Source organism: Gossypium hirsutum, chromosome A07, assembly GCF_007990345.1.
Source record: "Gossypium hirsutum isolate 1008001.06 chromosome A07, Gossypium_hirsutum_v2.1, whole genome shotgun sequence".
In the NCBI taxonomy this organism is placed as follows: Eukaryota; Viridiplantae; Streptophyta; class Magnoliopsida; order Malvales; family Malvaceae; genus Gossypium; species Gossypium hirsutum.
This window is the reverse complement of record NC_053430.1, coordinates 13,450,091-13,474,573: the sequence shown is the minus strand read 5'-3', so window position 1 is coordinate 13,474,573 and position 24,483 is coordinate 13,450,091. Positions and strand designations below refer to the sequence as shown.

The 24,483-nt window shown below is 37.3% G+C and overlaps 1 protein-coding gene and 1 non-coding gene across 2 annotated transcripts; one reads left to right on the top strand and one right to left on the bottom strand.

The window, feature by feature from the left end:
- The first annotated feature begins 15,334 nt into the window (after nucleotides 1-15,334).
- On the top strand, nucleotides 15,335-16,945 carry LOC107896171 (polygalacturonase-like). The gene is made up of 4 exons (XM_016821287.2): nucleotides 15,335-15,505; nucleotides 15,618-15,926; nucleotides 16,016-16,531; nucleotides 16,610-16,945. The coding sequence occupies exons 1-4, from the start codon at nucleotides 15,353-15,355 to the stop codon at nucleotides 16,868-16,870; spliced, it is 1,239 nt and encodes a 412-aa protein (XP_016676776.2). The 5' UTR covers nucleotides 15,335-15,352; the 3' UTR covers nucleotides 16,871-16,945.
- Nucleotides 16,946-23,963: 7,018 nt separating this feature from the next.
- Nucleotides 23,964-24,070, bottom strand: LOC121203976 (small nucleolar RNA R71). Its single transcript, XR_005898904.1, has one exon. It is a non-coding gene; the product is annotated as a small nucleolar RNA R71 (small nucleolar RNA).
- Nucleotides 24,071-24,483: the final 413 nt, after the last annotated feature.

The window sequence follows — 24,483 nt, the reverse complement described above, 5'->3', positions numbered from 1 at the left end:
ATGTGTCATATTGATTAGCTAAATGAATTGGCTCATGATGGTATTGTGATTCATTTTGTATATGGCCATGAGATGTGGCTTATATTTACTTCTCGGGTTGTAACCCTAATTATTTATGCATGCATACAATGTGTTTATGCTTTGTGATGTGGTTGTTGGTTGCTTGCTGGTAATGGATGTGATAAATGGCACATATGCTTAATGAATGAATTGGGACTAAAAGATATGACCATGTTCATGGTATAATTGAGTAGGTTGCAGGTAGGTTTATAAGGATGAATGTAACACCCCAAACCCGGCCCAGACGTTATGACCGGATCTGACATGCCACATCGAAGCGTTCAAAACATTTTATATTGTTGATCCAGAAAAACTTACTTAGTGTTTTAAAAGATAATTTCATTATAGGTTAAAGTGAATGGAAGCTGTGCACCAGGTAGGAAACCGGAAAAGCGGTGGTGAGTCCATCGGACTGCTTAAGTACCAAGCTCCCTTCGGATCCAATCCTAGACATGCATACCGCTATTGCCACACCTTAACGTCATGGATATTTCTAGGAAACCGATTTGATTAAGTCCTTTTTAGGAAAAGTTATTAATTTTGGAAAATACTTTCATTGCGGAAGCTTTGCTTGTTGTCGTGGTATTTTGAAATCAATTGTTGTTTTTGAAAACGCGCCCTAAAGCTTTCCAACTTCAACAGTTAAAATAAGTAATACTTATCTTAGTAACACATATTAAAACCATCAAGAATAATTAAGCGGCCTTATTACATTAAAAAAAACCCAAAACCTCAAACGTAAATAAAAGGATATCCAGTTCACTAGAAGAAAATCAAACTTTCAGAACAGGTGGCCACTCCGAATTCCCTCACAGCTCCAAGCCCACTATGGTTGGGGATTACCTGCGTGGATGCAAATAAAAGGGGTAAGTTTGGGGAAACTCAGTGTGTAAATTAACCCAACCATAGCCTATATCAGCTCAAACCACAGAAACAGAATAAGTTGGCCTTAGCCCAGAACAGAAATTCAGAATAAAGCCCATAGGCCCATAACAGAACAGAACAGATAATACATGTTTATCCAGAAACCCAACCATATCCAACAGTATACACCCCTGTACCAACCTTACACCGTGTGGGGAGACAACTCGACCCACCCAACCGCTACACACCACAGAATTTGCAGCATGGCTGCCAGAACAGATAATGAGACAGAGTCACCAGATACAGATAATCGTGGCAGAGCCACCAGAACAGATATATGTGGCAGAGCCACTAGATCAGATATTTGTGCCATAGCCACCAGGACGCTTCCTCCATAATATAACCCATGTCCCCATGCAACAGAAATAATAAGTCATGGCATACATATACAGAAACAGAACATCATGCTTTTCAAAAAAAATAACCCTAGGGGTATAACGGTAATTTTGCATACATAGGGGTGTTCAAGTAATTTCACTATTCTTAAGGTTTTCATACATAACATAGCCATTTACGTACGATCAGAAACACTTACTGTGTTTTCTTACCAACTTGGACCCATTGGCCCATTATCCCGTTTTAGGCCCATTAAGCCCAAAAATATCGAAATGCACAGAATCGCGCACTCTGCAGTCTTATCACTTTAATTTACCATATACATCAAACTATTAATCTCATGAGCATTCATACACTCGCAAGATCTCAAAATACCGGCTTTTCGGCATTTCGGCTTTTCGGCTTGTGCCAATCTAGTCTATAAGAGGGTGTTAGTTACACACCTGTTTGCGACGATATGCTAACAAGATCCATACACGAACTGCCTACAATTGGATTACTAACACGTTAATCTAACTATTCAAATACGAACTACGTATTAAACCCTTACAATATTCGGCCAACCACACCTACAGATCATAGTAAGCTTATAAGAAATCAATAAGCAACTCATTAACAAATTTTTATCAATGTTTACCACATAATCATAATTTCACTGCAAGCTGTCTTCCTGAGCAACAATCACTAAATCATTTATAACTGGAGATATGAAACTCCAAATCAAGTGCCGTTAATTTTCCTTGAAAATGGACTCATATATCTTCTATCCATAAAATTTTCAGAATTTTTGGTTTGGCCAATCAATACCAGATTTTTCTTAAAGTTTCCCATGTTTCACTGTTTGACTAATCTGACCACTCTTCATTACGAATCAAATTTCTCATTGTACAGAATTCAAAATATGTTCTCATTTATTCCATTTGAAACTAGACTCATTTAGTCTTAATTACATAATTTATACAGCTTCTAACTCAACTCCCACAATTTATGGTGATTTTCCAAAGTCACGTTAGTGCTGCTGTCCCAAGCAGATTTATTACCAAATCACTCTTTCACACCTAACTTGCATGCTTGTTATTTAAACATGTATATCACCAATCAATCATCACATATCTATGATTTTACTTAAGTATAATCTCCATTTCATCATTTTAAAGCACAACATGTTAGCCGATTTTTCCCCTTAGCATCTAAGGCACATGCATGCTCATTTGTTTGGCTCAACTTCACCTATCTTCCATTTTTCATCAAAAGAACATGAAACAACAACCATTTCCTTCATTTTAATTCATGACTAAATGCTCACAACACAACTAAAAACCAAAATATGCTTCAAGAGTTAAGGTAGAATCAAGAAGAACTCATGAACATCAAGATAGAAGCAAACTACCATGAACTTACCTTCAATTTTCTTCCCCAAGTGACCGAACATTCAAGAGCTTTCTCCTCTCCTTTCTCTTCTCTAACTTTCGGCTATGATAAACAAAGATGGACAAAACTTTGTTCTTTTCACCCCTTTTTCTTTTAATAAAATTTTATATTTCATCCATTTAATTCTTTAATACAAAAGACATGAAATGCCCATCATGGAACATTTACTTAAACCATTATCATGGAACATTTACCTAACCCATTATCATGGAATATTTACCTAATCCATTATCATGGAACATTTACCTAACCCATTATCAATTTGTACCATGAATTATGGATATCAAGTGCTCATATTGTCTACAACAACATGATGGCTGGCCACTTTATGTAAAATGGGAGGTTTGTCATGCAAATCCTCCTATTTTGCACTCCTATTTATTTGGCCACTTCAATTTAGCCTATAGCATTTTCAAACATTTTCACATAGGTTCTATTTTATAATTTCACCTCCTTTTTCTTATGGAACAAAAATTAACTAAAATTGTCGGGTTCTATCTTAAGCTTGGGCCTTCTAGAGGCCCACTAACATAATTAAACCTATGCCAACATTCACAAAATTCTCGAAAATTGGGGTGTTACAACTCTACCCTCCTTAAAGAAATTTCGTCCTCGAAATTTACCTGATCCAACTAGTTGAGGGTATTGTTGACGCATAGTCTCTTCTAATTCCCAAGTAGCTTCTTGCCTTCCATGATTACGCCAAAGTACTTTCTCTAACGGGACAGATTTCCTTCTGAGAACCTTAACATCTTGAGCCAATATTTGCACAGGCTCGTCCTCAAAGGTCAAATCAGTCTGAACTTTAATTTCTGCAGTTGGCAGGACATGAGCAGGGTCAGCACGATAACGCCTTAACATGGAGACGTGAAAAACATCGTGAATCATGTCTAACTCTGGAGGAAATTCCAACTGATAAACCACTGGGCCTACTCGCTTCAAAACCCGATAAGGCCCAATGAACCGCGGACTCAACTTGCCCTTCTTACCGAACCTTAATATCTTCTTCCAAGGAGAAACCTTTAAGAAGACCATATCACCTACTGAGTACTCAATCTCCTTACGCTTCAAATCTGCATACGACTTTTTCCTATCAGATGCTTCTTTTAACCGGTCCCTAATTATTCTGACCTTATCCTCAGTATCAGCTACCAACTCTGGTCCAAGAATTTGTCGCTCTCCTAGTTCAGTCCAACAACTAGGTGTACTGCACCTTCGTCCATACAGTGCTTCATACGGTGCCATTCGAATACTCGCCTGGTAACTGTTATTGTATGCAAATTCTGCCAACGGCAAGTAATCCTCCCAACTACCTCGAAAGTCAATCACGCATCCCCTCAACATGTCCTCTAGAATCTGAATAACCCTCTCTAACTGACCATCAGTTTGGGGATGGAAAGTCGTACTAAAGTTCAATTGCGTCCCTGACGCCTCATGCAACTTTTGCCAAAACCGAGATGTAAACCTGGGATCCGATCAGAAATAATTGAAACTGGGACTCCATGAAGTCGCACAATCTCTGCCACATACAACTTGGCTAACTTTTGAAGTGAAAAGTCAGTACAAACAGGTATGAAATGGGAAAATTTTGTTAACCTATCCACCACTACCCACACAGAATCTTTCTTTGATGGTGTCAAAGGCAACCCACTCACAAAGTCCATGGTTACCCTCTCCCACTTCCAAAGTGGTATCTTCATCGGTTGTAACAGTCCAAAAGGTAATTAATGCTCAGCTTTCACTTGTTGGCATGTCAGACATTTTCCTACAAACTCCGTTACTTCTCGCTTAAGTCCAGGCCACCAGTACAATTCTCGCAAGTCGTGATACAACTTATTCCCTCCAGGATGCATGGTACATAGTCCCCCATAAGCTTCCTTCAATACTGTCTACCTTAAATCAGAGTCCCTCAGAACACAAATTCTTCCTCGGAAACACAGAACTCCATCACCATTTAAACCGAACTCAGAAGTTTCCCCTTCCTTAACTTGTTGAAAACGAGCAACCAAAGACTCATCTTCCAACTGCTTTTCCTTAATCTGGTCCACCCAAGTTGGCCTTACTTGCAATTCAGCCAACAAACTGCCATCATCATACAGACTCAAACGAGCAAACATTGCTCTCAGATCAGATACAATTCTACGACTTAAAGCATCAGCTACCACATTACCCTTGCCTGGGTGATACTCGATCGAACAGTTATAATCCTTAAGCAACTCAATCCATCTCCTTTTCCTAAGGTTCAACTCCTTCTGAGTCAACAAATACTTAAGACTCTTGTGGTCTGTGTATATAATACACCTCTCCCCGTACAAGTAATGTCTCCAAATCTTAAGTGCAAATATCACTTTCGCCAACTCCAAATCATGAGTAGGATAGTTCCCTTCGTGAGGTTTAAGTTGTCGTGATGCATATGCAACCACCTTACCCTCCTGCATTAACACGTAGCCCAAACCCACGTGTGATGCGTCACTGTACACAGTAAAATCCTTCCCAGACTTCGGCTGAATCAACACAGGTGCTTCAGTCAGAACTTTCTTCAACTTCTCAAAAGCTCCCTACTGCTTCTCAGTCCATACAAACGGTTCTCCTTTCCTTATGAGTTTTGTCAAGGGTGCTGCCATAATAGAAAAACCTTCCACAAACCTTCTGTAGTATCCTACCAGTCCTAGGAAACTCCGTATTTCCGACACCATCCTAGGTGGCTTCCACTCCAAAATTGCTTCAATCTTTCGAGGGTCCACCTTAATCCCTTCGGCAGAGACCACATGTCCTAAGAAGGTTACCTCCCTCAACCAAAATTCACACTTGCTGAACTTCGCGAAGAGTTCCTTCCCCCTTAACACTCGCAGCACTATACGGAGATGCTCATCATGTTTCGCTTCAGTTTCAGAATATACCAGGATATCATCAATGAAGACGACTACGAATCGATCCAAGAATGGTTGGAACACCCAATTCATCAGATCCATAAATGCTGCAGGAGCATTCGTCAGTCCAAATGGCATAACCAAAAACTCGTAATGACCATACCGAGTCCTGAATGCCGTCTTATGGATATCCGCCTCCTTGACCCTTAACTGATGATATCCAGATCGAAGGTCGATCTTAGAAAATACAGAAGCTCCTCTAAGTTGGTCAAATAAATCATCAATCCTTGGCAGAGGGTATTTGTTCTTTATCGTCAGTTTGTTCAACTGGCAGTAATCGATGCACATGCACATTGTCCCGTCCTTTTTCTTCACAAATAGCAACGGTGTTCCCCATGGAGACATGCTTGGCCTAATGAAGCCTCTATCCAACAACTCTTGAATTTGAGCCTTTAACTCCACTAACTCCGTCGGTGCCATCCTATATGGTGCGATGGACACAGGCGCCGTTCCAGGCAACAAATCTATTCCAAACTCAACTTCTCGGTTCGGAGGCAATCCTGGAAGCTCCTCCGGAAAAAACATCTTGGAACTCCTTTACGGTCCTAACCTTATCCACTTTCAGTCCCTCCTCTTCTGACTGACTTACAAATGCCAAATAGGCCTCACAACCTTTCCGAATCCATTTTTCGGCTCTTAAAGCCGACACATTGGACAAATAATCCCTTCGCTCACCTATCACTATAACCTCATCATCCTTGTGGTCCTTAACACCATTCGTTTAGTAGCACAATCCAGGGCCGCCTTATGCTTAACAAGCCAGTCCATTCCCAGAATGAGGTCAAACTCTCCGAACGGTAACTCCATCAGATCTCCAGGGAAAACCTTGCCTTGAGTTTCTAAGGGTACATCCCTATATAGTTTGTCTACCCTAACCGAATGACCTAAAGGACTTAACACAGATACCCCACTCACCATCTTCTCAGAGTGCACACCCAACAACCCAGATATGGCACATGCAACATAGGAATGAGTAGATCCAATATCCACCAAAGCAGTATATGGAATGCCAGAAACCAAGAATGTACCAGTTATGACGTTAGGTGCGTCGCCCTACTCTCGACGACGAGCTGCATACACCAAAGCTGGCTGTCGAGCTTCAGCATTTTCGACACCCCTGCCAGGTGCCCCCCGACCTCGACCGTTTCCATTTCCACCCCTACCTTGACCACGTCCTCTCGGAGGTTGGGGTCTACCCCTTACGGGTTGAGCAATCCTCTGTTCAGCAACTTGAACCTGATTAGCTTTTTAAGGGCAGTCCCGTACGCTATGGTCCATAGATCCACATCGGAAACAAGCACCAGAGCGTTTCCTACACTCGCCGAAATGTACCTTACCACAGTCTCCACAGATTGATGGTCTGACCATATTCATCGGCACTGCTCGAACTGGTTCCTCCACTCTTGCTCTCTTAATAATCCTATTTGCACCATCCGAGGGTCCTGAATCCCTCCGAAAATGGTTCTGATCCTTCTCCCGATTTTTCTTTTCAGCACGCTTAACCTCCTTAGGGATCCTTGCCTTCTCCACCAAGACCGCGAAGTCTCGCTCCCTCTGCGGAGAGATCAACACCCTGAGGTCATCTCTAAGACCATCCTCGAAGCGCACACTTCGCTCATACTTCATAGCAACTATGCCCACGGCATATCGGCTTAACCTCAAAAACTCAGCCTCGTACTCGGCAACTGTTTTACCTTCTTGCACCAGATTCAGGAATTCCTTCCTGCGGGCGTCCACATAACTCGCTCCAACATACTTCCCTTTAAAGGTCGTCTTAAACAGTTCCCAAGTTACCCTATCAGCTGGGGTTCCTTCTCTCACAGTGAGCCACCACTGGTAAGCCTCGTCCCGTAGCAACGATATGGCTCCCTTCAGCTTCTGCTCCACAGAGCAATCCAAGTCATCCATAATTTGTTCTGTGGCCTCCAACCAATATTCTGCCACATTCGAGGCGATACCAGACACACCCCTAAATATCTCCGCTCCGTTGGCCCGGAGTCGTTCAGAAATTGATCCTCAAATTCCGTTGCCCGAACTTGTCCCGGCAACCCTTTCCAAAACACGAAGCATTGCTTGCGACAGGGTATCATCCTCGGCACCGTGGTCATGAGACTCTACCTCTGTTGCCAGTGGTACCGGTGCATCCACCGTCGGCATATGTCCCGAAGACGAAGATCTCACTCGAGCACTTCCTCAGCCCCGTCCACGGCCTCTTCCACGAGCGGCTCTTGTACTCATATCGTATTATCCGATTACAAATTTTTATGTATTAATTCAATATTCCAGTGTTTATTACGGATGTTTTATGAATCAGACAGTAATTCGGAGTTTGTTTTCGCAGAATCGAAGTCTAGCTACAGTTTCAGTCTCATATCAATTTTTTCTATGGTTTCAGTATCATCCTATCAAGAGTATCCTAGCAGGATTTTAGTACAGACAGATAATTCAGAAAATATTCAGAAAAATTTAGAATACTTACAAACTTGAGCCGGAGATTCGGGTGCCACCTTCAAAAGATCTAAATTTTGTAAATCGCGTTTTTCGCAAAAAAAAATTTGTTTTTAAAAACCTTTGTTTTTTGTAAACCCATTCCACACCCGAGTTGTTGCAACCTAGGCTCTGATACCACTAAATGTAACACCCCAAACCCGGCCCAGACGTTATGACCGAATCCGACATGTCATATCGAAGCGTTCAAAAAATTTTATATTGTTGATCCAGAAAAACTTACTTAGTGTTTTAAAAGATAATTTCATTATAGGTTAAAGTGAATGGAAGCTGTGCGCCAGGTAGGAAACCGAAAAAGAGGTGGTGAGTCCATCGGACTGCTTAAGTACCAAGCTCCATTCGAATCCAATCCTAGACATGAATACCGCCATTGTCATACCTTAACGTCATGGATATTTCTAGGAAACAAATTTGATTAAGTCCTTTTTAGGAAAAGTGATTAATTTTGGAAAATACTTTCATTGCGAAAGCTTTGCTTGTTGTCGTGGTTTTTTGAAATCAATTTTTTTTTGACAACGCGCCCTAAAGCTTTCCAACTTCAACAGTTAAAATAAGTAATACTTATCTTAGTAACACATATTAAAACCATCAAAAATAATTAAGCGACCTTATTACATTAAAAAAAACCCAAAACCTCAAACGTAAATAAAAGGATATCCAGTTCACTAGAAGAAAATCAAACTTTCAGAACGGGTGGCCACTCCGAATTCCCTCACAGCTCCAAGCCCACTATGGTTGGGGATTACCTGCGTGGATGGAAATAAAAGGTGTGAGTTTGGGGAAACTCAGTGTGTAAATTAACCCAATCATAGCCTATATCAACACAAACCATAGAAACAGAATAAGTTGGCCTCAGCCCAGAACAGAAATTCAGAATAAAGCCCATAGGCTCATAACAGAATAGAACAGATATTACATGTTTATAACCCAACCATATCCAACTGTATACACCCCCGTACCAACCTTACACCGTGTGGGGAGACAACTCGACCCACCCAACCGCTACACACCACAGAATTTGCAGCATGGCTGCCAGAACAGATAATGTGACAGAGTCACCAGATACAGATAATTGTGGCAGAGCCATCAGAACAGATATATGTGGCAGAGCCACCAGATTAGATATTTGTGGCATAGCCACCAGGACGCTTCCTCCATAATATAACCCCTGTCCCCATGCAACAGAAATAATATGTCATGGCATACGTATACAGAAACAGAACATCATGCTTTTAAAAAAAAACCCTAGGGGTATAACGGTAATTTTGCATACATAGGGGTGTTCAAGTAATTTCACTATTCTTAAGGTTTTCATACATAACATAGCCATTTACGTACGATCAGAAACACTTACTGCATTTTCTTACCAACTTGGACCCGTTCGCCCATTATCCCGTTTTTGGCCCATTAAGCCCAAAAATATCGAAATGCACAGAATCGCGCACTCTGCAGTCTTATCACTTTAATTTACCATATACATCAAACTATTAATCTCATGAGCATTCACACACTTGCAAGATCTCAAAATACCAGCTTTTCGGCATTTCAGCTTTTCGGCTTGTGCCAATCTAGTCTATAAGAGGGTGTTAGTTACACACCTGTTTGCGATGATATGCTGACGAGATCCACACACGAACTGCCTACAATTGGATTACTAACACGTTAATCTAACTATTCAAATACGAACTACGTATGAACCCCTTACAATATTTGGCCAACCACACCTACAGATCATAGTAAGCTTATAAGAAATCAATAAGCAACTCATTAACAAATTTTTGTCAATGTTTACCACATAATCATAATTTCACTGTAAGCTATCTTCCTGAGCAACAGTCACTAAATCATTTATAACTGGAGCTATAAAACACCAAATCAAGTGCTGTTAATTTTCCCTAAAAACAGACTCATATATCTTCTATCCATAAAATTTTCAGAATTTTTGGTTTGCCCAATCAATACCAGAGTTTTCTTAAACATTCCCATGTTTCATTGTTTGACTAATCTGACCACTCTTCATTACGAATCAAATTTCTCATTGTACAGAATTCAAAATATGTTCTCGTTTATTCCATTTGAAACTAGACTCATTTAGATTTAATTACATAATTTATGCAGCTTCTAACTCATCTCCCACAATTTATGGTGATTTTCCAAAGTCACGTTACTGCTGTTGTCCTAAAAAGATTTATTACCAAATCACTATTTCACACCTAACTTGCATGCTTGTTATTTAAACATGTATATCACCAATCAATCATCACATATCTATGATTTTACTTAAGTATAATCTCCATTTCATCATTTTAAAGCACAACATGTTAGCCGATTTTTCCCCTTAGCATCTAAGGCACATGCATGCTCATTTGTTTGGCTCAACTTCACCTATCTTCCATTTTTCATCAAAAGAACATGAAACAACAACCATTTCCTTCATTTTAATTCATAACTAAATGCTCACAACACAACTAAAAACCAAAATGTGCTTCAAGAGTTAAGGTAGAATCAAGAAGAAACATCAAGATAGAAGCAAACTACCATGAACTTACCTTCAATTTTCTTCCCCAAGTGACCGAACATTCAAGAGCTTTCTCCTCTCCTTTCTCTTCTCTAACTTTCGGCTATGACGAACAAAGATGGACAAAACTTTGTTCTTTTCACCCCTTTTTCTTTTAATAAAATTTCTTATTTCATCTATTTAATTCTTTAATACAAAGACATGAAATGCCCATCATGGAACATTTACCTAAACCATTATCATGGAACATTTACCTAACCCATTATCATGGAATATTTACCTAATCCATTATCATGGAACATTTACCTAACCCATTATCAATTTGTACCATGAATTATGGATATCAAGTGCTCATATTGTCTACAACAACATGATGGCTGGCCACTTCATGTAAAATGGGAGGTTTGTCATGCAAATCCTCCTATTTTGCACTCCTATTTATTTGGCTACTTCAATTTAGCCTATAGCATTTTCAAACATTTTCTCATAGATTTTATTTCATAATTTCACCCCCTTTTTCTTATGGAACAAAAATTAACTAAAATTGTCGGGTTCTATCTTAAGCTTGGGCCTTCTAGAGGCCCACTAACATAATTAAACCTATGCCAACATTCACAGAATTCCCGAAAATTGGGGCGTTACAATGAATAAATATGAAATTGGTGTGGAATGCAATATGAAAGCATGATGGTTTGAGCATGCGCTATGTTGACATTACAAAGTAATGGAATAATCATGATTGTGAGTATTTGAGTGACTAAATATGCTATGTTTCATACCATAAAAAGTGTATAAGTGAGTGAGCATTTAAGGGTGGCGAATGGCTTGGAAATTAGCCTAGAATTTGTCCATACGGGTAGGCACACGGGCATGTATCTAGGTCGTGTGTGACACACAGTCTACCCCATGGGTGTGTGATCCAGCTGTGTGTCCTCTGCACCCTAATTAGGCAAAACAGTATGCCCAGTAGTAAACACACGGGTAGAGATACGGCCATGTGTCTCAGCCGTGTAATAGACAAGGCCTCAGGACATGGGAGTGTGCCCAGGCAGTGTGAAGTCTGCACTTAATTTTTGGAATTTCATTCGCCACATTGCCTAAGCACACGGACGTGTGACTTGGCCGTGTGACCCTAATTGTGTTGATGATGTCATAAATAGAGAGTTACACGAGCTGAGGACACGGCAATGTCCCAAGCCACACGGGCGTGTGTGACCACACGGTCTACCTTCATAGGCGTGCGACCTGTTTCATGAAACTTTCTCTAAGTATTCCTAGAGTTTTCTAAAGTTCTCGGATTAGTCCCAAACTACTTCTAATGTATGTTTTGGGCCTCGTAGGGCCATATAAGGGACAATTTGCATTTGCATTAATGAATTTAATTTGAGCTAAATTTTATGGCCCAGTTTTGTATGTTTGCTTATGTATAAGTCCGATAATGCCTCGTAACCTGTCCCGGTGTTAGACACGGGTAAGGGGTGTTACAATATTTATGAAATAAGGACTAAATTGGTAATATTTGAAAGTTTAGGGGCTAACATGAAATATGCCCAAATGAGTAATTTTGGACTAAATTGAATGAGTAGATGAATAAATAAGTTAATTTTGAATTCATATAGATCAAGAAAGAAAGAATTATGATTTAGATATGGAGAAAACAAGGTTGTCGAATAATTGATTCGATCAGTCAATTCCAAAAACGAGGTAAGTTTGTATAATTGAACTTAAATGTGTATACATTTATTGAGTGGATGAAATTGAGATAGTATTTATTCTATTGGATAAATGTTGAGATATTACGTGAAATGTACGAGTTGAGTAAGGCAAGTTGCCGAAAAAGACCATGGTCGGGCTATGGCAATCGAATAATAAGACCACAACTGGGTTATGGCATGTAAATGAAAGACCATGGCAGGGCCTTGGCAATGTATGTGTAAGACCATAGTTGGACTATGGCATCGAAATATCAATGAATTTGTATAGTGAGCACTTATAAATCAGAAATGTTTGATAGGAGTTTTGATGAGAAATGGAAAAGTATCGGTACAGGTATGTACGGAAAACTATTCAAGTATCGAGTTAGATGAAGTTGAGAACTCATGAATGATGATATGAATAAAGTTGATGTTAGGTCATGAATTGATGCTTTGAATGTTAATGATATTATCTATTTTGAATTGCTAATGAATGTTGTGGTTATTTCACATTCACTTACAAACTTACTAAGTTTTATAGCTTACTCTATTTAATTTTCACTGTTCTATAGATTTACGAAGCTAGCTCGGATCTGAGAATCGTCAAAGACTTCATCGCACTATCGATCATCTATTTGGTACTTTTGAAGCTATGTATATATGGTATATGGCATGTATAGGCTTGAGTCATTTTGGTATGTTTGATGGATATGCATTTTGGCCATTTGAGTTGGCATAAGATTATGAACTTGATGATGCTTATGAATGTGCAATTAATTCTACTTTTAATGTTGGTAATAGACCTATAATGAATGAATGGGATTGAAGTAGTTATGTGTGTTTGGATTGGTTTTGCTAAATGAATTATATGTGTGAATTATACTTAGTAAAGCAAGTTAAATTATTTGGTATTTGAATAGGTGAATGGTATGGATTTGAGTATTGAATTTAGTTGAAATGGATATGGTATGATTATGTATTAGTTGGCGAACTTTGGTTACATATTTGTAACCTAAAATGATACCAATTGAGCTTGTGTAGATATATGCAAAAAGGGTGGCTATTTGGCTTTGCAAATGGCCAATTTTTGTCCACACAGGCAGAGACACGGGCGTGTGTCTCAGCCATATACGACACACGGTTAGGTTACATGGCCGTGTGTCCCCTGGTGTTAAAATTGAATTGAAGTCGGTATACCTACCTAAATGGCGCATGGCCTAGCACACGGGCATGTGTGGCCATTTCGAAGGGCACACGGATGTGTGGTTGGCCGTGTGACCCAAGTCAGTATACTCTCCAGTTTTCACAAGGCCTGGCACATGGGTGTGTCCTTGACTGTGTGATACAAGTCTGTATGTATTCCTTGTTTTCACACGGCCTAAGACACGGGCGTATCTACTAGCCGTGTGAGGCACACGGCCTGTTTACACGGGCGTGTGACCTTTGTATGATTGAAAAGTTTATAAGTTTTTTGAAATTTTTGTATGTTATTGGTTTAGTCCTGAACCACTTCTAAAGCATGTTTAAGGCCTCGTAGGCCCTTAAAAGGGACAAGCTGGTTGTATTGAATGATGTATGAGAATAATTGCTTTATAATGATAAATGTAAGCTATATGTTGTGTATTGATCGGTAATACCTTGTAACCCTATTTCAACAGCGAATACAGGTTAGAGGTGTTACATCTAACCTTTTCAGTCCTAATGCCTAAACACCAACATATGATAGAGTTTTCAACTTGATTCAAATAGAGTATATTTTCTTTCGTAATTCATTTTTTATTTACATATTATTTTCTACATTTATTCGAGATTTGATCCTCACATGTAAATTTTTTTTTGTTGAATGGATATTATATTAAAAAAGACCTTACCATTAAATTGAAATAAAATAAAAGCGTCTTTGCATATTATGTTTATTCTTTAAAAAAAATACAAAGATACTTAGTAGCATTATAACTACACTTGTAGACCATTGCTGATACATGAAATAATTAAATGAAATTGCAATGAGACTTTGAATTCAAGTAATCTACCCAACAGAATCGATGGCCCTTGGCTTGTGAGACCAACTCAATCAAGGCAGGCTTGGTTTGTTTCATTGAAAATGGTTTCCGAAAAGTATTTTCTACATTTTCCTATGTTTGTTTCATGGAAAATAGTTTGGTCAATAGAAAGTATTTTCTACATTTTCCTATGTTTGTTTCATGGAAAAAAGTTTGGTCAATAGAAAATAACTTACAAGTTAACGAGAAATAAGCCCTTTTTTCCTCTATAAGAACTTACCCTTTATGAGTGATTTTATTTTTATTTTTTATAAAAATTAACTTAAATCAAGCTTAATCTTATTATATTAATAATAATTTTATCTTTTTAAAAATATTTAAAATTAATAAAATAGTATAATTTTCAATATTATTAAAGATACATATTTAATTATCTATACCTAACCATATAATAAATTATTAATATAATATAGAAAAGAAATTAATAATGGATAATTTAATTCATTGTTTTTTTTATAAAACAATACCTAGAACTTCTCATAACTTCTCTCCAACCCATAATATAGAAGAGCATTAATGCCCTTCAGCATGCTCAAACCCACAGTCTCCTGCATGTGCAACAATGTCGATGCCAACCGAGCTAAGTTGACAATTTTATTCATTATTTTCATTTTTATATATAGAAACCTTAAATAATTATATTAAGTCACGTGACTCTTTTTCCTATATCAAGTTTGTTGGAAAATTAACAAGGAAATTCCCTTCCAAAAAGAAAAAAAAAGGTGCTAATTATAGTAAGTAAAACTTAGTCATATTATTTACCCACGCTAATTCAAATAGAAAATGTTTAGTTGGTTATAATTTGGCTTTACTCTCTCTATATAAGATGGGTTGAAACAAAACAAAAGACAGAAATCATTCTCTCTTTGAAATAAATAAAAAGAAAGTATGGCTATTCAATTTAATTTTGTCTCATCCATGTTAATACTATTACTTTTATCCATATCATCCGCTAAAGGTCAAGGAGGAGGAGGTGGTGGTGTTATTGATGTTGTTGCAAAATTTGGTGCAAAGGCAGACGAGAAAACAGATTTGAGTAAGGTAAGCAAAATATCATATAACTTTATAGTCAGCAGATAAAACCATGCATAACTATTTTTCAAATCTCTTATCTTTATATGTATCTTTTTTTCTTTCTTTTTTTTTGTTTTAGCCATTGTTGGATGCTTGGAAAGAAGCATGTGCCTCGACATCTCCAGCAACAATTGTGATTCCTAAAGGTATATATTTTTTAAGTACAGCTACCTTAGATGGTCCTTGCAAGGCTCCTATTGAGCTTCAAGTTGAAGGCACTGTGAAGGCTCCGGCAGACCCTGGTGTTTTCAATGAGCCTAAATGGATTGCCTTCAATAGAATTGAAAATTTCAAATTGTTTGGCGGAGGAGTTTTCGACGGCCAGGGAACCACTGCTTATAAAAGGGAAGGTTGCGAAAAGCATGATTATTGTGATTCACTTCCTATTGTAAGTTCTTTTCTTATTCAGAAGTTATGACTTTTTTTTATAAATAAAATTAAGTAATAATTATTTTTTTTCATTCTGAAATTAAACAGAATCTAAGGTTTGATTTTTTAACCAACACAATGGTACAAGGTATAACTAGCAAAGACAGTAAGCAGTTTCACGTTAATGTTCTAGGATGCAAAAACATTACTTTCGAACATTTCACCGTATCTGCACCTGGAGACAGCCCAAACACAGATGGGATTCACATCGGGAGATCAGATGGGGTTAATGTTCTTAACACGGAGATAAAAACTGGTGATGATTGTGTTTCAATTGGGGATGGTTCCAAAAATTTGGTTATCAATGGAGTAACTTGTGGACCAGGACATGGTATTAGTATTGGTAGTCTCGGATTGTTTAAAAATGAAGAACCCGTTGATGGAGTTATAGTAAAAAACTGCACCTTGACTAATACTTCAAATGGTGTTAGAATCAAAAGTTGGCCAGGTGCTGAACCCGGCTCTTGTTCGAACATTCACTTTGAGGATATTACCGTGACCAATGTCAGTTCTCCTATTATAATTGATCAGAAATATTGCCCATGGAACAAATGCAAAATAAATGTATGTATATATTTATCAAAATCGTAAGAGAGCAAAAAAGAGTTAATCGGTCATTGAATCATTATTTTGTTGATGCAGGAAGAATCAAAAGTTAAACTAAGCAACATTAGTTTCAAAAACATTCATGGCACTTCTGCACTTCCAGAAGCTGTCAAGATTATTTGCAGCGCTACTTTGTCGTGTGAAAATGTGGAACTTGCCGACATTGAAATTACGCTCAGTGGACCGGCTGGACCTGCAGTATCACAATGTTCAAATGTGAAGCCTAAAGTTAGTGGCAAACAAAATCCAGTTGCATGTTCCGCCCCTATCGGAGCAAAACCTACCCCGGCTGCTTAATCAATAGCATAGGTATAAATTTTTTTGATGAGGTTGCAACTCCTATAATTATTTTTGTTTTGCAAACAAAATTTGTTTTGTTTTACATTCCATTTTATTAAGAATATATTTCTTAAACTTAATTATTTTTAAAAATACACTTCAACAAAAAATATTGCAATGTGATAACATTTCATGTATTTAAGCTTACGATATAATTAACTACTAAAATACTACTGAACCATATACTATTTAATTATCTTGTTTTTTACTTATCTAAATTTGTTTTTTTTTATAAACTTGGCATAATAAAAATTTTAATTCTCAATATTTATACATTGTATCAATTTAGTTTTGGTTCTAAAAATAACCTTTAAGTTTTACACATTGTATAATTTGATTTTTTTATAGTTTTTCTTTTTTTTATGACTTTTTCACCTTAAAAGCTAAACAAATAAATTTATGAATTAAATTTGATCCAAAATATATTAAAATTAAAAATAAAAAATTTAATATAATAATTTTATCTTTTCTTATTGTTTTAGATTTAACCTTAAATGTTACAAACAAAAGCAAAAACGGTAAAAAATACAAAATTGCATTATATAAATGTTAGGGAGTTGAATTTTTTAGAATCAAGATTAAATTGACACAATGTATAAACGATGAGAGCTAAATTACTATTATTTCAATATTAAAAGCTGTCAAAGTTGTATAAAATGTTTGTAGATGGAATTTATCAAACAGGTTGAATTTAAAATGATGGTTTAACTTGTTCAACCATTTGTTCAATTATTCAGTGAATGTAATCATCTCTTGAAAATTTATATAAAGTTTTTAAAATTTAAATGATAATACCTTAAATTCAAATACCAAAAGGAATTTAATTATCAAATTCAAGCGACAAAGTGGATAAAAAAATAAACCTAACAGCCAAATTTTTATATGATAACAGATTCTCCAAGCACTTTTTGGAACAAGGTTTCTAGCAGTTATTGGAGGTTCTTCTGCTTATGTTATCCCAATAACCTATACAATAACGACCCATCATTGCAACGAATTAGTGAATCGTTGATTGCGATTTTCGTGACAGGTAAGTTTTATATATTTATCATTAATCGTTCTTGAAACTAACTATTATCACGATGTAGGCAAGTGTACCCATCAAACAGTAGTATAGTTTTAGCAAGACCGGATTGTCGAACCCAAAGGAACTAAAGTATTAGTAATGACCGTCTTTTTATTTTCTAGCCTAAGAATAGGGGGGTTTTGTTTTAACTAACTAATTATCTAAACTAAGAATTCACAGAAAATAGAATTGGAGAATTACTTTTGGAAAACGATTGAATTAAGACAATACCTAAGGATAAATCCACCTAGACTTCACTTGTTATTCTGACTCCGAATCGGATGATTTATTCATTTAGCTTGTTCCATAGAGATCTCTAAGTTATGTTATTATCCCTATTCAAGACTAATAACGTCTAATCCCTAGATTGAATAATTGAGACTTTTCTCTAATTAACACCCTAGGGTTGCATCAACTAATCTATGGATCCCCTTATTAGGTTTCACCCTAATCTAGAAAAATCTTGTCACCCTATCTCTAGGCGCACAATGAACTCCACTTAATTATGACAATTGTACTCTTAGACAGGGTCTATTCCTCCTCTAAATAAGAGCTTATCTTGAATCAGTATCCTGGGATATCAAAACAAGAATTAAGAACACATAATTAAGAACAAGTTAAATATTTATCATACGATTCAGAAAATAATAACAAGATTCATCTTAGGTTTCATTCCTCTTAGGTATTTGGGGGATTTAGTTCATAACTAAAAAGGAAAACATCTCAAAAGAATAATGAATACAAAACATAAAGAAAACTCAAAACTCCTAAAGGGAAATTGAGGGGAGATCTTCAGTCTATATGGTGAATCTGGCTTTTGAGATGGATCAATCGACTTCCCTCGAGCAGTTCTCTACCTCCTTCTCTCTGTGTGTCTTTTCTTCCTGCTCTAGGGTGTATTTATAGGCTTTAGAATACCCAAAAACCCTCAAAATTAGCCTTTTTCGAATTGGACTCAACTTGGGCTCAGTAGGGACAAGCCCGTGTGACACGCCCGTGTGAGTCATGCTTCGATTCTGCCAAATTGACACGGCCGTGTGGTCTGCCCGTGTGAGGAAGTCCAGGCTGTGTTAATTTTGTACTTTGGCCCATTTTCTCTGTTTTTGGCCCGTTTCTCGTTCCTTTTGCTCTTCTATGCTCTCCTAAGCATAAAACATGAAATTAAGGCATTAGGAGCATCAAATTCACCAATTCTAAGGAAAAATCATCCATAAAATGTGTTAAGCATGGGGTAAAAACATGTATAAATTACGGTTTATCAAATACCCCCACACTTAAGCATTTGCTTGTCCTCAAGCAAAATTCTCAACTCATAATCAAAATAAATTCTTCTCAACTTATAATTTCTATCGAAAATATCTCAAAATAATCCACAGGTAATCATACATTGAGAATTCAACTGAAAAAACATTAAAGTTTCAAACATTCCAAGTTGAGCAGTTTATCATGAAAATATAGGTGTCTCCTTTTGTCTAAGTAATTACCTTTGATTCAAAATGTCATAGAGTTTCACATTCTCACTAAAGATTCACTCAAATCACTCGAGGTGTTTAAGGACAATAAATGAAGCACTCAATAGTCAATAATGAAAAGTCATTACCATAGGCTTGCATGAAAATCACATCTCCACCACTATAAATTGAGATGATACATCAATCAAAAGGTCTTTAGAGGGTTGTAATAAGGCTTGGTTAGGGGGTGTGGTTACAAGCTGAAAGAAAAAGTTACAATCAAGATTGAATTGAAAAATTACCTAACGAGAAAAAGATTTAATCATCACTTGCGTACAACAGAGCTTCTTCTCAGAATATGGAATTTAAATACTTAAGCTCAAAAACAAAAGATTACTACTAATGTGTATACACAGTTTTTTTTAAGAACAAGTTAAATAACATAAACTAACTATTAAGAACAAGACATAGCTAAGCAACTATTTCAATTCAAATCTCGACAAAAATAGGGATCAAACTTAATTTAGGGGATTTCAACAATAATAGGTTAAGGGTTAATATTAAGGGTAATACAAGAAATGGCTTATTAGGCTCAAAGGGGTTCACTAGGGTTTAATCGTGGAGGTAGGCTTTTCATGGCATGAGTGGGTTAATCCTAAGTGCCTTAATCATTTTGACATATCAAATCAAATGGTGTGGTCTTGACATGCATAATCAAGCAAGTTCTAGAATAACAGTTTAATACTGGCGCACTCAAAGCAATAATAAAAGTGAGCATGAAAGAATTAATAGATGCTCAAAAGGCTAAAAAATCTCACAAGATTTATGGCTCTTTGATGTTTAAAACTTGTGAATTCCAATTCAAAGTAATACCTAAACTTTGGGGAAACAACCTAAAATTTTAAATTCTTAAAAATCAACTTATCATGCTTGATTCTCTAATGTCTTAATGTTTAAACAATCAATGCATAAATACCTATTTTGTAATTCAAGATATATCAATCAAAATCATAAATCAATCAAAATTTATCCTAAATATGATATGAGAGCTTTTCAAGAGAGCAAGGCAATCATTCAGGGATTTTTCTGATAATGAAATGAATACACCCCACACTTAAGATGTACATTGCCCTCAATGTACAAAGATAGATATATAGAAAAGAATGTCAAAATAAGATAGGGAGAGAAGTGAAACTTTATGAGTGATGAATTAATTTCCTTGAACTGGAGTTTCAGAGAATAATCAGCGTGAGGGTGGAGGATAATACTCCGGCGGTGGTAGAGGTTCATTAGTCCATAAGTCCTGCGCCAAAAGAATATTATATCAGAAATTGGTTATGGTCGTGGTCGAGCAGGACATGGCAGTCGTGGAGAACCTTTCCCGGTGGAGTTTCGAGTCACTGAGTAATAGTGAGCTTTAGATCTTTTTATAACTATGATAGCATTAGGAACTCTTTTAGAAAGTATATAAGGAAGAATGATTACTTAGTAGGAAATAGCCAGAATTCAAAATTTTTAAATAAAAATTATAAATCCTAATAAAAATAAGATGAAAGAAAAATAAAAATTAGTCTCAAAATAAAATAAAAGTAAAAACATAAAATAAGGAATAAAAGTTTTTAAACATCTTCATCACTAGATGGTTCGTGAGGTGAGGGTGGCGATGAGATGTGGAGGTGCTGACAAATCTACTGTAGAGTAGCATCAATGTTGTCAAATCATTGAAAACACTGCTGCTCGAATAGAGTGAGGCACTCAGAAATGTCAACATATGAAGCCGCCGCATGAATTGGACGAGAGGGTGGTGGTGGCTGAGACGGTGGGTCCTCGTGCTGTGGAGGGACATCATCAATAATGTCCTCAGGGGCCTCCTCCTCGTTAGATTGAGCGAGACGATATTGAGGAGGGTAGGTTCCTCAGTGCTTTTCGATCACCCTCATGCTAAGCATGCTCGAGATGCCTTGTGGAGACATCTGGCCAATGAGGGTTAATGATGATTCTTAGGCCACGGTGCCGAGGAGCCCAAAGTGTCGAGCCAACTGAGTAACATAGGGGCCAATGGAGATGACCCCCTTCCTATGCCGCTCCGTCTGGTGTTGAATGGTGTACAATGAAATAGGCAAGGTCGATGACATGCCCGTGCGACACCATAGAAAATAGGCATTGTGAGTGTTGAAGAAACCAGTGCTCTCTCACCTTCCTGTAATCTGTGAGCCAAAATGACGTGTAGGTACCTCAGAGATGGAGGGAGAGCCGATGTCTTGGAGCAGCTAGGATTGTAGGTGGCTGAACCTAGTATTAGTGCGTCCCAGCACCGTGAAGGAGAATGATGGATGTGGCAGTTGAGAGCATGTAAGTCATTCTCCTCCTTGAATTCCTCCGTATATAAGCCCAGTGCAGTACCGAATTCTGGGACGCTTAGTTGGTAGACTGATAAACTATAATTTATACATATTTTTACCCCATGTTTAACGCATTTTATGGATGATTTTCCATTATAATTGGTGAATTCGATGCTTCTAATGCTTTAATTTCATGTTTTATACTTAGGAGAGCATAGGAGAGCGAAAGGAACGAGAAACGGGCCAAAAATAGAGAAAATGAGCCAAAGTACGAACTTAACACGGCCTGGACTTCCTCACACGGGCAGACCACACGGCCGTGTCAATCTGGCAGAATCGAAGCACGACTCACACGGGTATAGCACACACCCGTGCCATTCTAACAGGCTCAAATACGGCCTGAAGTAATCGCATACGGGCGTGTCCCTGTCGAGCCTAAGTTGAGTTCAATTTAGAAAAGGCCAATTTTGAGGGTTTTTAGGCATTCCAAAGCCTATAAATACACCCTAGAGGAGGAGGAAAAGAGGGACAGAGAATAGGGAGTAAGGAATTACTCCAAGGAAGCCGATTGATTCATCTCAGAAGCAGGATTCATCATCAAGACTGAAGATCTCTCCTCAATTCCCCTTCAGGAGTTTTGGGTTTTCTTTATGTTTTGTATTCTTTATTATTCTGAGATGTTTTCTTATTTAGTTATGAACTAAATCCCCTAAATACCTAAGGGGAATGAAACCTAAGACGAATCTTGTTATTATTTTCTGAATTGTATGATAAATATTTAACTTGTTCTTAATTATGTGTTCTTAATTCTTGTTTTGATATCCCAGGATACTGATTCAAGACAAGCTCTTATTCAGAGGAGGAATATACCCTGTCTAAGAGTACAATTTTCATAATTAAGCGGAGTTGATTGCGCGCCTAGACATAGGGTGACAAGATTTTGTCGGATTAGGGTGAAACCTAATAAAGGGATCCATAGATCGAGTTAATGCAACCCCAGAGTGTTAATTAGAGAAAAGTCTCAGTTATTCAATCTAGGGATTAGACGTTATTAGTCTTGAATACGGATAATAACATAACTTAGGGATCTCTACGGAACAAGTTGAATGAATAAATTGTCCAATTTGGGGCTAGAATAACAAGTAAAGTCTAGGTGGATTTTTCCTTAGGTATTGTCTTAAGTCAATCGATTTTCCCCAAAAGGAATTCCCCAATTCTTTTCTTCGTGCGTTCTTAGTTTAGATAATTAGTTAATTAAAACAAAACCCCATTATTCTTAGGCTAGATAATAAAAAGACAGTCATTACTAGTACTTTTAGTTCCTTTGGGTTCAACAATCCGGTCTTGCTAAAAATATACTACTGTTCGATAGGTACAATTGCCTACATCGCGATAATAGTTAGTTTAAGAATGGGTAATTATAAATATTTAAAACCTATCACGAAACCACGCGATCAAGTTTTTGGCGCCGTTGCCGGGGAACTAAGATATTATGAACGCTCAATTTTTATTACTTTAGCCATTTATTTTTTCTTGCAATTTAATTTAATTTAATTTAATTATTATTATTATTATTAATTAACCTACTCTTTCTTTCTCTTGGCAGGGTTTTATAGTTTATGACTAGAAGAAACCCGTCGGGACCGTTACTTTTTGACAAAGAAATCGATTGTACAGTTCGTAGAAACCAAAGAGAAATAAGGCGCAGCTTAAGATACATGGAGAACGAGCAAGAGAATGATACTAAACCCCCAACTGAAGAGATGGCTGAAAACCAAGGCAATCAGCTACCTCCTGCAATTGTGGTTAATCAAAATCCTGCTCCACGCACTATATGTGATTATGCTAAACCTTCTTTAACAGGAACTGAATCTAGCATAGTTAGACCTGCTATAGCTGCAAATACTATTGAATTAAAACCTAACACTATTCAAATGATACAACAATTTGTTCAGTTTGATGGTTTGCAGGATGAAGATCCCAACCTTCACTTAGCAAACTTTCTGGAATTTTGCGATACATTTAAAATCAATGGCGTTTCTAATGATGCCATTCGTCTTCGGTTATTCCCTTTTTCATTAAGGAACAAAGCTAAACAGTGGTTGAACTCGTTACCACAAGGGTCAATTACTACTTGGGAACAAATGACCGAAAAATTCTTACTAAAATATTTTTCGCCGGCTAAAATGGCTAAATTACGTAATGACATCTCTTCTTTTGTGCAAATGGATTTTGAAACCCTCTACGATGCATGGGAGAGATACAAGGACTTTCTGAAAAGGTGCCCTCACCATGGGTTACTGCTTTGGCTCCAAGTACAAGCATTTCACAATGGTCTGAATCCTTTGACTCGGCAAATGGTTGACGCAGCAGCGGGCGAAACCATCAACAATAAAACACTGGAAGATGCTTATGAGTTTATAGAGGAGATGTCACTGAATAACTATCAGTGACAACTCATGAGGACAAAGCCAACGAAAACAGCCGGTGTTTATAACGTCGATTCAGTTACCATGCTGTCAAATCAGGTAGAACTCTTAAATAAAAAGATTGATGGTTTTCTTAGTTCTTCATAGGTTCACCCAGTAATACAGTGCGAAGCAAGTAGCGGTGGAACAAACCATTCGGAATACCAACCTTATGGCCACAGCATGGATAACGAGCAATTAAACTACATGGGTAATAATCCTCAACCTCAAAACAATCTATATA

Coding starts and splice junctions, on each gene's coding strand:
- LOC107896171 (XM_016821287.2), top strand. CDS start 15,353: ATGGCTATTCAATTTAATTTTGTCTCATCCATGTTAATACTATTACTT. Junction 15,506..15,617: donor AGAAAACAGATTTGAGTAAG/GTAAGCAAAATA, acceptor TTTTTGTTTTAG/CCATTGTTGGATGCTTGGAA. Junction 15,927..16,015: donor ATTGTGATTCACTTCCTATT/GTAAGTTCTTTT, acceptor GAAATTAAACAG/AATCTAAGGTTTGATTTTTT.